The sequence below is a fragment of the Bos grunniens genome, chromosome 3 (assembly GCF_055505025.1).
Source record: "Bos grunniens cultivar Pamir isolate PY7600 chromosome 3, Bosgru_T2T1.0, whole genome shotgun sequence".
In the NCBI taxonomy this organism is placed as follows: Eukaryota; Metazoa; Chordata; class Mammalia; order Artiodactyla; family Bovidae; genus Bos; species Bos grunniens.
This window is the reverse complement of record NC_141167.1, coordinates 53,397,922-53,410,479: the sequence shown is the minus strand read 5'-3', so window position 1 is coordinate 53,410,479 and position 12,558 is coordinate 53,397,922. Positions and strand designations below refer to the sequence as shown.

General features: G+C 38.6%; 1 protein-coding gene across 2 annotated transcripts in view; it reads right to left on the bottom strand.

Annotated features, from left to right (window-relative positions):
* Window positions 1-8,377: 8,377 nt before the first annotated feature.
* ST6GALNAC3 (ST6 N-acetylgalactosaminide alpha-2,6-sialyltransferase 3) overlaps window positions 8,378-12,558 on the bottom strand; it is a 628,960-nt gene continuing 624,779 nt past the window's right edge. The window contains exons 4-5 of one of the 2 annotated variants that reach the window (XM_086394339.1): window positions 11,675-11,782; window positions 8,378-10,614 (exon numbers count right to left, since the gene is read on the bottom strand). In XM_086394339.1, the coding sequence (XP_086250465.1) occupies window positions 10,428-10,614; window positions 11,675-11,782 (295 nt within the window). In that variant the 3' untranslated portion in view covers window positions 8,378-10,427. The remainder of the gene's footprint in view (window positions 10,615-11,674; window positions 11,783-12,558) is intronic. The other variant, XM_086394337.1, reaches the window with a different exon arrangement.

Genomic DNA, 12,558 nt, shown 5'->3' with positions numbered 1-12,558 from the left:
GTCACAAAAAACTAATCAAACTAATCACATGGATCACAGCCTTGTAGAACTCAATGAAACTATGAGCCATGCCGTGTAGCGCTACCCAAGACAGACGGGTCATGGTGGAGAGTTCTGACAAAATGTGGTCCACTGGAGAAGGGATTGGCAAACCACTTCAGTATTCTTGCCTTGAGAACCCCATGAATAGTATGAAAAGGCAAAAAAAAAAAAATATGACACTGAAAGATGAAATCTCCAGGTCAGTAGGTGCCCAATATGCTACTGGAGAAGAGTGGAGAAAGAGCTCCAGAAAGAATGAAGAGACAGAGCTAAAGCAAAAACAATGCCCAGTTGTGGATGTGACTGGTGATGGAAGTAAAGTCTGATGCTGTAAAGAACAATATTGCATATGAAACTGGACTGTTAGGTGCATGAATCAAGGTAAATTGGAAGTGGTCAAACGTGATGGCAAGAGTGAACATCGACATTTTAGGAGTCAGTGAACTAAAATGGACTGGAATGGCAGAATTTAACTCCGATAACCATTATATCTATTACTGTGGGCAAGAACCCCTTAGAAGAAATGGAGTAGCTCTCATAGTCAACAAAAGAGTCTGAAATGCAGTACTTGGATGCAATCTGAAAAATGACAGAACGATCTCTGTTTGTTTCCAAGGCAAACCATTCAATATCACAGTAATCCAAGTCTATGCCCCAACCAGTAATGCTGAATAAGTTAAAGTTGAAAGGTTCTATGAAGACCTACAAGACCTTGTAGAACTAACAACCAAAAAAGATGTCTTTTTCATTATAGGGGACTGGAATGCAAAAGTAGGAAGTCAAGAGATACCTGGAGTAAAAGGCAAAGTTGGCTTTGGAGTACAAAATTATGCAGGTCAAAGACTAACAGAGTTTTGCCAAGAGAACACACTGGTCATAGCAAACACCCTCTTCCAACAACACAAGAGAAGACTCTACACATGGACATCACCAGATGGTCAACACCAAAATCAGATTGATTATATTCTTTGCAGACAAAGATGGAGAAGCTCTATACAGTCAGCAAAAACAAGACCAGGAGCTGACTGTGGCTCAGATCATGAATTCCTTATTGCCAAATTCAGACTTAAATAGAAGAAAGTAGGGAAAACCACTAGACCATTCAGGTATGACCTAAATCAAATCCCTTACAATTATACAGTGGGAGTGACAAATAGATTTAAGGGACTAGATCTGATAGACAGAGTGCCTGAAGCACTATGGACAGAGATTTGTGACATTGTACAGGAGGCATTGATCAAGACCATCCCCAAGGGAAAAAAAGTACAAAAAGGCAAAATGGTTGTCTGAGGAGGCCTGACAAATAGCAGAGAAAAGAATAGAAAGAACGAAAGGCAAAGGAGAAAAGGAAAGACATACCCATTTGAATTCAGAGTTCCAAAGAATAGCAAGGAGAGATAAGAAAGTCTTTCACAGCAATCAATGCAAAGAAATAGAGGAAAACAATAGAATGGGAAAGACTAGAGAGCTCTTGAAGAAAATTAGAGATACCAAGGGAACATTTCATGCAAAGATGGGCATAATAAAGGACAGAAATGGTATTGAGCTAACAGAAGCAGAAGATATTAAGAAGAGGTGGCAAGAATACACAGAACTATACAAAAAAGATCTTCCTGACCCAGGTAACCATAGTAGTGTGATCATTCACCTAGAACCAGACATCCTGGAATGCAAAGTCAAGTGGGCCTTAGGAAGCATCACGACAAACAAAGCTAGTGGAGGTGATGGAATTCCAGTTGAGCTATTTCAAATCCTAAAAGATGATGCTGTGAAAGTGCTGCTGCACTCAATATGCCAGCAAATCTGAAAAACTCAAGAGTGGCCACAAGACTGGAAAAGGTCAGTTTTCATTCCAATCCCAAAGAAAGGCAATGCTGAAGAATGCTCAAAGTACCTCACAACTTCACACATGTCACTTGCCTGGAGAATCTCATGGACAGAGGAGCCTGGTGGGCTGCCATCTATGGGGTCGCACAGAGTTGGACACGACTGAAGCGACTTAGCAGCAGCAGCAGCAGCACATGCTAGCAAAGTAATGCTCAAAATTCTTAAAGCCAGGCTTCAACACTACATGAACTGTGAATTTCCAGATGTTCAAGCTGGATATAGAAAAGGCAGAGGAACCAGAGAGCAAATTGACACTATCCACTGGATCATCAAAAAAGCAAGAGAGTTCCAGAAAAACATCTACTTCTGCTTTATTGACCACACCAAGTCTTTTGACTGTGTGAATCACAACAAACTGTGGAAAATTCTTAAAGAGAGGGGAATAGCAGACCTGATGTGCCTCTTGAGAAATATGTATGCAGGTCAAGAAGCAACTGGACATGGAACAACAGACTGGTCCCAAATTGGGAAAGGAGTGCGGCCAGGCTGTATATTGTCACCCTGCTTATTTAACTTATATGCAGAGTACATCATGCAAAATGCCAGGCTGGATGAAGCACAAGCTGAAATCAAGATTGTCAGTAAAAATATCAATAACTTCAGATACACAGATGACACCACCCTTATGGCAGAAAGAGAAGAAGAACTAAAAAACCTCTTGATGAAAGTGAAAGAGGAGAGTGAAAAAGTTGGCTTAAAACTCAACATTCAGACAACTAAAATCATGGCATGTGGTCCCATCACTTTATGGCAAATAGATGGGGAAACAATGGAAACAATGAGAGACTTCATTTTTGGGGGCTCCAAAATCATTGCAGATGGTGACTGCAGCCATGAAATTAAAAGACACTTGCTCCTTGGAAGAAAAGCTATGACCAACCTAGATAGCATATTAAAAAACAGAGACATTACTTTGCCAACAAAGGTCCATCTAATCAAAGCTATGGTTTTTCCAGTAGTCATGTGTGGATGTGAGAGTTGGACTATAAAGAAAGCTGAGTGCTGAAGAATTGATGCTTTTGAACTGTGGTGTTGGAAAAGACTCTTGAGAGTCCCTTGGACTGCAAGGAGATCCAACCAGTCCATCCTAAAGGAGATCAGTCCTGGGTGTTCATTGGAAGGACTGATGCTGAAGCTGAAACTCCAATACTTTGGCCACCTGATGCAAAGAACTGACTCACTGGAAAAGACCCTGATGCTGGGAAAGATTGAAAGCAAGAGGAGAAGGGGATGACAGGATGAGATGGTTGGATGGCATCACCAACTCGATGGACATGAGTTTGAGCAAGCTCCGAGAGTTGGTGATGGACAGGGAAGCCTGTTGTGCTGCAGTCCATGGGGTTGCAAAGAGTTGGAATTGACTGAGTGACTGAACTGAACTGATATGTGAAATGATTATAGTAACGTTATATACCTCCTAGTTTTGCAGGTCACTGAATGCAATATGACAGCCCTTTAATAAACCTGACATATAAGCATAGGTTATTATTACTTTTTTCCCTGAAAGATTCTCATTTTAAGATCGTATTCAAATATGGGTCTCCTATAGCAGGGAGTATCAACCTCTGGGATCAAATGACTGATGAGCTATGGTGGAGCTGATGTAAAAATAAAATAAATAAAGTGCATAATAAATGTAATGCACTTGAATCATCCTGAAACCATCTCTCCTCCCTCGGCTGCAAATGATCTTCCATAAATCTGGTCCCTGGTGTCAGAAAGGTTTGGGACCACTATATAGGTTTGCTGCTGCTGTTGCTGCTAAGTCACTTCAGTCGTGTCCGACTCTGTGTGACCCCATAGATGGCAGTCCACCAGGATCCCCCATCCCTGGGATTCTCCAGGCAAGAACACTGGAGTGGGTTACCATTTCCTTCTCCAGTGCATGAAAGTGAAAAGTGAAAGTGAAGTCGCTCAGTCATGTCCAACTCTTAGCAACCCCATGGACTGCAGCCTACCAGGCTCCTCCATCCATGGGATTTTCCAGGCAAGAGTATTGGAGTGGGGTGCCACTGAGTACTCTAATTTGTAAAATGAGAAACTATCCATATATGATTTTGAACTTCAAGACTGCTGAGTTTTCTAGAAAGGAAATAAGGGAGAATGGAAGAAATGAAAGGAAAGGAAGGAAGTAATGAAAGAGAGAGGGAAGAGAGAATGCAGCCTTCTCTATTTTAAGCAGCTTGTGTACTAACTCAACTTTGCTAACAGGTCTAACATAGCAAGATAAGCTATATACCTCAGCATCAGATAGTCAATGTTGACAAAGCAAATTTTGGAGGCTGACCAACATCTTGTCTTGCCATTGTCTACAGTAGTATCCCAGAAGTCTTTCTGCCTTGGATACTGAATCTCTCTTCCCAACTGCCACTCAACTTTTTTCCCCTCCTTCAATGACACATATTCTCTGGCTTTGTTCACCTCTCCTCATTTCTCTTGTCATAAAAGTAAACCAAACTGAAATATACCAGCAGTCCTTTGCCACTTAGTAAGCTTTATTCTAAGGCATGATGCTTATAAATAAAGTAATATGAAGCCAGGGGAAAATAAAACCTCACCAAATGCACAACTGTGCATTTACAGTTTCTTCTATAAATAGATGAAGATTACAAGTTTTTAAAGTGAATGAAAGACTACAGCAAAAATTGTGTGAACTCAGAAAAATGAGTGAAGCATAAAGTACACTGTATGTAATAGAAATGGGTATTTACTCAGTAGCAATGACAACAAAGTTAAACACAGGGAAGTGATTGCTTTGTAGGTTAGATGACAAGAAACCATGAAATGCCCTGCTTTTAGTCCCTTTGGAGTTTCTTAGAAGAAACTGCTCACTAGGTAGGCAAATATTGGCTATTTATTTGTCAAGATGTTCTTCATTTTTATGAAAGTGAGCTTCTATTTTTCTGAAGTCTCCAAGGCAGGAACAAAAGGAAACCTATCCATGGAAAAAGAGGAGCCTTTTTACTCCATAAACAAATCGTGGCTACTCTGAAAAGAAAAAAAAAAAAAAGGTAGAGAACAACCAAAATAAATGATGTATTCTACAGTGTTACGATGCCCAAAGACAGTTCTGATTTGATGCCTTAGCAATTTACATGGAATTTTACTCTAGTGGATTCTCTAAGATTCAGCAAAAATAAGCAATAGGACAATATGCTATCTCTGAGCCATTTCAGAGCCTGGTGCATATATTTCAAAATTCTCTTCTAACAATATCACATGAATGGGCTGTAAAAAAAAAAAAAAAAAAAAGCCTTTCAATCTTCATGGTGATTGAGTCTTGTGGGGCATTTTATTTACCGCCCAGAGAGTACATAGACTCAAAGATCATGTGTAGTACAGAGATGAGTGTGAAACCAAAGGGTAATATTTCACCTGCCATTGCAGATGTCTTATTTCATTAACCCAGGCAGCTGAACTGCTGCCAGAGATGAGGCTCTGGGGACAATTCAACGATAGGACCTGCCAGTTATACCAGGTAACCTCTGTATTCAACAGCCCTTAAGAGTATCAGTGACTTCATCATCCTCAATAACAAAAGATGACACTGACTTTTATCCATCCATTCTTTAATCCTCAAATTTTATGACAATAGGACATGGCCTAGAGTTACCAACAAACATAGATGATAGAAAGTGTTAGTTGCTCAGTTGTGTCCAACTCCTTGTGACCCCGTGGACAAGGCTTCTCTATTCATGGGATTTTCCAGGCAAGAATACTGGAATGGATAGCCATTCCCTTCTCCAGAGGATCTTCTGACCAAGGATCAAACCTGGCTCCTGTATTGCAGGCAGATTCTTTACCATCTGAGCCATCAGGGAAGCCCATACAGATAACAGAGAGTATTAGCAATTACTGAACTATTACTTCAATTATACAAATATTTCTATAGTTCAGTGGAAGAATTATTTTGATCATGAGTAGAATCAACATTAATTGGAGCCCTTGGCTTCCAGGAATAGTCTTCCAATAAGTCAGTATGCATTTTCCAGCTACTATTCTGTGCTAAAACAAATAAACAACGTAATGGAGAAAGTACTAAAGAAAGAGACATGAGATTAAGTCTCAGTACTGCTATTAGTCTGGTTTATAGCCACTGGCAAGTCGCTTCACCTCCACCAGTCAATTTTCTCAAATCCAAGATGCAGGAGTTGGATGGTTTGGTCTCTAAAGCCCCTTGCAGTTTTACAAGTCCAGACAATGTACAAAGGCTGGCACTGGCTCCTTCAGTCACAGGATCTATGTATACTATGAAAATGATGAGGTCTTGCCTTTTAAAACTGCAGTCAAGGAAAAAGTATTTTCCCCTCTTGGCCCTGGGACTATAAATTATTTATTGTGCTAAGACATGCAAACAACCGACGCTGGAAAACAGAGTTTGTTCTTTGCATTTGACGTGCCACATTAAACACTTTTTTTTTTTTTTAATGAGTCATCTGATTATATTTTCTTGCTTATTGAAATTAAACTGAGCTTACAATTAATGTCCAGTTAACACCACCAGGTGAAGTACTTTAGTGTTTTTTGTTTTTGTTTTCTAAGGAAGTAATGAGTGATTCCCTTCTAGTGGCTTTATACTTCTGGAAAGGTCAGTGAGGTCCCCAGGTCAGACTCTCGTTCCCACATGAGCTGATTCATTCCAAATCTTCAAGGAGCAATCTCCTTATATAATTTTCTCTTTTTCACAATGGTCACAGTTCTCTAGCCATATAATAAACATCATGCAAATCAGAGTTTGCTTATGGTAAAGACAGGCTTATTTGAATAAGGGGACCAGTGTTCATTCACGTCAGTGTGAATGGAGCTTGATGCGATGTTTTTCAATGTGACTTTAGCTGAGCTGCAATCGGCAGAGCCTGTGATACAGATTGCTGTACTTCCAGGTCTGATTTGTGACTGCCGTGGCATACAATTGTGTCCTCAGTTCTGGATGTAGCAGCTTCTCTAGCTTTATTCTTTTGGCCAGCTGCTGATTGTGTTTTACATACTCTTAGCAATCAGTACATTTAATCTGGATCTTCTTTTTTCTTCAAGATTCAAAATGTAACCCAACAAATTTCAGATCAAGTCTAAACTAGATTTTCTATAATTCATACATATCAGTGAGAAATACAGGTTTGCCTGTATACCTTTGTATACACACAAACACACATGAATACACATATATACACAGAGACTCTATGTGCATATATACAAACAGCCTTCCAAATTGGTTTTTCTTTGATAGATTTGATAACAATGTAAAATCGTATATTTTAAAAGATTTCTAACATTACTACCATATAAATAACTACTACTTATAACTTAGAAAGTATTCAAATGTTAATTTTAAAAACCCTTTTAAAATTTTATTGCTTTTCATCAAGGATTCTGCAGAGTTAAAAATAATATTTACTTTATTATTTTTAGTTTGCACATTTTTATGTTCATTTCAGAAAATCGTGGCCATTTTCCAGAGTCCATTTGCCTAGAGCCTGATATGGAAATATTTTTATTTTTTACAAATATTAATTAACTTCTGAGATACATACATATCATTGATAAATAAGTTTAGTCAAATTTTTCAATGTTTAAATGCTGGGAAAAAACCCCTTTTTAGTTAACTAGAACCTGTGATGTGGACCAGAAATTTGCACAAAAAGTTCTGTCCTTGAATTTTGCTCCTTTACCATTCGCTTCTCTATCAGTAAACCTTAGGTGGGAAATTTCTCAACATAGGACAAATTAGACTTTGTATTTCCGCTAGCAGTAGAAAGCTCAGGGTAAATGAGACTTTCCTAGTAGCCCAGCAGTTAAGACTCTGTGCTTCCAATGCAGGGGATGCAAGTCTGATCACTGGTCAGGGAACTAAGATCTCACATGTCATGGGGCATAGCCAAAAAGTAGAAATAAATAAAACAACAATAAGAATAATACAATAATTTTAAAAAGAACAGGAAATGGAAGCAGAGAATGTTAAGACTGCAAAGAAAAATAAGTCACATAATTCTATCAAAATGGTGATGGCACTGGAAGTCATTCAATTAGGCCTACACAATAAATAAGAATAATCTGATTTTTGTTTCCCAATCTTAGCAGAAAAAGGAGATAAGAGACAACAATAAAAAGTATAAAATGGGTTTAAGGAAAAAAAAGGGAAGGAGAGGTGCCCCCTTACCCTTCCAAAGGAAACACTGCCTATTCTACACATATCTACCATCACAGACTGAGGGATACAGAGCTTTGCAGAAGTCTCCATTCACAGACCATCACAGTGAGGCAGGAGAACATGGATGTTTTTTGAAGTTTCTCAGTAAAACAAATAGGGTTGGCCTTCCATTTACCAGAAAACTAAATCAACTACATTATGTCATTCCTTGAAACACTCTGATAACCCAGGTTTCCTTTTTATTTAAAAGTGGAACTTCTGTATCGCAACAGGGGGGAAAAACAGTCTGTATTACAACCGTGACATTTTCATCTGTTTATTTTTCTTTGAGTGGGCATTTCTATCCATCATTAGCTTGCAAAAACTAACATACATACAACTGAAAATCACATGAGGAAACAGCAAAAGAAAAACAACAATAACAATTTCAACAATGAAAGTGGCACTTGGTCATTTTTATGGATGTGAGTACTGAGGTATTGAAATGACAGAAGAGAACAGGAAAGAGGATTTTGCACAAGAGGACCCATTTTAAGGACAGCTAATGGTGGGATTTAGCATTGGTAGAGACCTACAGAGAGCTCCTGAGTTGAAAAGTTATCATCACTTGCAGCCTCCGAAACAGGCTGAGTTGAACCCAGCTTTGTCCTCTGAATACTGGTAAGGATGTCTTTGGTCTCTGAGCTCCTCTCTCAGTAATTTAACCCTCTAATATTTGACAAGCAACGAGTGTCTGGAGAACAAAGTAATCTTAAAATGGAGACAAGAAACTATATTTCTTGGCTTCTATTCCTTCCTGTTGTCCCTTTACCTCATCTTTTCCCCACCTAAATGGAGTTATGGGAAAAAAATCAAAAGTATCCTTTGTTCACAGGGGTCCTAGTCTATGGCCAAGACCATCCTTGGGATACTTTCTGCATAATCTTGATATAATACATTTATTTGGCACTGAAATCAATTGGTTGCTAGTCTACACAAATGCTACTCTATACAAATATTAGCAAGGGGAGCAACCTGGAATATATTAGAGCAATTAACAAATCACAGATCATCTGCTAGTATGTCAGAATGTGTAGGTAATAGCCCAGTGGGGTGGTCACGGGTGTCACATGAGACAGCATATGTGAAAGACTCTACATGACAAAACACTTTGGACATCAAGGTCATTATTATTGTGTTATTGTGGTATAGCAATTGATACACTCTGGGGAAAATAAACCCCCAAGAAGGCAAAAGCTCCAGTCAAATTAAATACAAGAAATCATTTCCTCTCCATGTCTAACAGTTGGCACTTGGCAATGATAATGTAATGTGTGGAGAGACACATCTCGGGCCTATAAAATAGAAATTTGAATATACAAATATATATTATGAAGTATGGTAGGATACAAATTGATGTAAAAATATGCTTTGCTTTCCCTGTGTCATGATTTTAAAAAGCATCAAATTTTGTGTTGTTGGATGTTGTAGTAGAGTTAGTAAACCCTTTTGGTTATGTTTTAAGAATGTTTTCACAGTATATGTTATTACAGTGTTGGTATATTATATGTTAAATAGCTTTCTGAAATATTTAGGACTTGACCAAAAATAACTAAACATTAATACAGATCATTCTAGTAATATGTTTAGTTATATTGGGGGGGGTAGTAAGAATGGAGTGACGAGAGTAGAAATTCATCAAGATTTGCTAGCTGGCCCATTCTGAACAAAGTGTTTGAGATTGTCAAGTAATCCTGATGGGTAGGATGTCCATGGTATCTTCCTCATTAATAAGGAAATGGCCTGAGGCTTTATCTGTTGGAGGTACTGTTGGAAGAGGGGAAGTCAGAAAGAGGTTTCTTCCCTGCCCCAAAGCCAAGCTGTCACTGTGGCAAGTTTACCCAGAGAGCGTTTCTTGGGTCAGTGTTTGACAATCAATCATTCTTCAAGATGGTGGAGCTGCTCAGGCTTAAGAGACTAGAATCAGTAACCTTGCCTCATGAGGCCAAATCCCAGGGATTTTGGAAGTTATTCACCGTCCAAGAATCCTGGGCAGCTATCTTGAAGGATAATCTTCCAATTTCTTAGGTCACTGTTGTCATATTACTGGCCTTCATTTCAATTCCAGTTAAATTATAAAGTGCAATATGTAATGTTGGACCTTCAGAAAGAACGTAATGAGCACAACCAGCCTCCACAAAATCCCAAGTTCAAATTACAGGTAGAATCACCATCCGTATCTGAGAATGTACAGAAACTTGATCATTGTTGTTGTCTTTATCATCACCATCATCACCATCAGCGTCATTAGCATCACAATCTCAGCATCATGATCATGTCAAGTGGTGTGGCAAGGTCAGAAAAGCCGACATCAAGACACTGTCCAGTTTGGGTGTGTAAATATTATCCTGTGTTTCTTGGCCCATTTAGCAAACACTTTCTTTTCGGTGATAAACCTATGCCCCCCATATGGCGCATGTTCATGAAGAAAATATTCATCGCATTCATCTCTTCCTTGTTCATAGTAATGGTAGGGGACTTTTCTATACCCTTCTGTCCTAGAAAAGAAACAAAGAAAAGGAGAGAAAGACTGAGATGAAAAATGAAGCACTCATTTATTAGAATCCATTATGTGCCCAGTAAATGCATTACTTGCAAACCCATGCCTGATTCTTGTCCATGAACTCAGTTAAAAGCTATTATACACAAAAGCTTTTAGAAAGACATACTAGGCCCTTAGTGCTTTAATAAATCAAATAAAATTTATGCATCACACCAATTATATGCAAACATAGAGCCATTCTTTGAGGGAGGAAATGGTGTATAATGGAAACAAACTTTGGATAAGCTGATTGCTTTAGCAGAGCTTGAGGAAGCTTAATGATTTTCAGAGTAAGATATTTGGTTCATCTGTGCTCCATTATGCTTACAGTTAAAGTAGAAATATTTGATTATGAAGACTGTGGCTTAGGTACCATTTGACAATACGATTAGAACACTCTCTGAATGATACTGTGCCAATTGTTGGTAGGGAAATCTATTTCATTACCTTGATGAAGCATGGAAGGTTTGTTTTATTACCTAATTAGAAACTATCCTACCAGCAGGGATATACTGTGGATAAACACATGCATTTTAAATAAGGATCTGACAGATTACTCACTTAGCAGTGAAATATAATTTCCAGGAATTCTTGTTAGGGTATCAGCTTCTCTGAGGCTTCAGGACATTTCGTCCTTCAAGATCAAATATAACCATTGAGTAGATAGCCATTCATCAACCATTAGAGCAGCAGAAACAACAAACCTGTTCTGCAAATTAAATAACCATTGAACTTGTTCTGTATTTTCAAGCCATAAGTCCCTGACATGCCACAGACTAAGGGAAAAATGTTCCTTCTGACATTTGACATTAGACTGTGGTAAATATTTTTCTTTTTATCATCCCTAAAAGTCACAACTTGATGCACTGACAATAAAATGTCATGTCAGCAAAGAATGCCAGGAAAAAAATTGTTGCTCTATCTGTTTCTCAGATTTATGGTATTAAAATGAATTGTGATATTTTGACAAGATATCAGAATTGGAGATGCATAAAAATAACTTCCTGTGATCTTACTTGCAGTAGGTGTCATTTATCATCCCGTAGACGTGAATGCCGTAACAGGCATCCATGGCCAGAATGAAGGTGAACCACCCCGTGCTGAGATAGGAGCCAGACTGGACTCTGTGGGGGGAATGAAAGAAACAAACAACAAACAAAACAACACAGAAGACATACACAGAGCAACAGCGAAGTGTGAGGAGAAGTGAGCAACCTTTCATCAAAAACATAGCACTTGTTATCAGGAAAAAACATAAGGAAACTTGACAATCTGTCAAAGATACACACTTATTTTGAATTATCTCTGAATGGTTTATAGGCATACTCTCACTCTTACTACCTTAAGCCTAGAAGCTATGTTGTATGGAAGAGAAGCCATATGGCAAATATCTGGAGTCAAATAATCCTGCTCCCTTCAGGTGAAAAATAATTTATTTGACTTTCCGTAAGACACAAATTAGTGCTGTATATCAGAGGACAGGTTTTCTCAAGTTGCTTGGAGCCCTGATGGGAGCTGAATGATAATGGTGTTATCTTACTTACCTGGACATATCACTTCCTTGGAGGCTTGCTGGGCTTCTAAGTGGAAATTGGATGCAGTGTAAGTGAATGACTTGGTCTGTGAAAGCACTTGAAAAGTTTTCCTTCACTGTTTTCCTGGCATCACGAGACAAGATTTTTCCTTTATAAGACCTGTGTTACCAATCTCCTGAACATGTTTTAACTGAGCACCTACTATGTGCCCATCACTGCTGTAGATGACACAGATATATAAACACAGTAAGTATCAAAACAAGGCTTTTTGTCTTCACAGAGGCTAGAGGATTGGATCTGAAGATGGCTATGTTATAAAGGTTGATCAGGGAAGGCCTTTTTGATAATAGACACAAAGATATGGG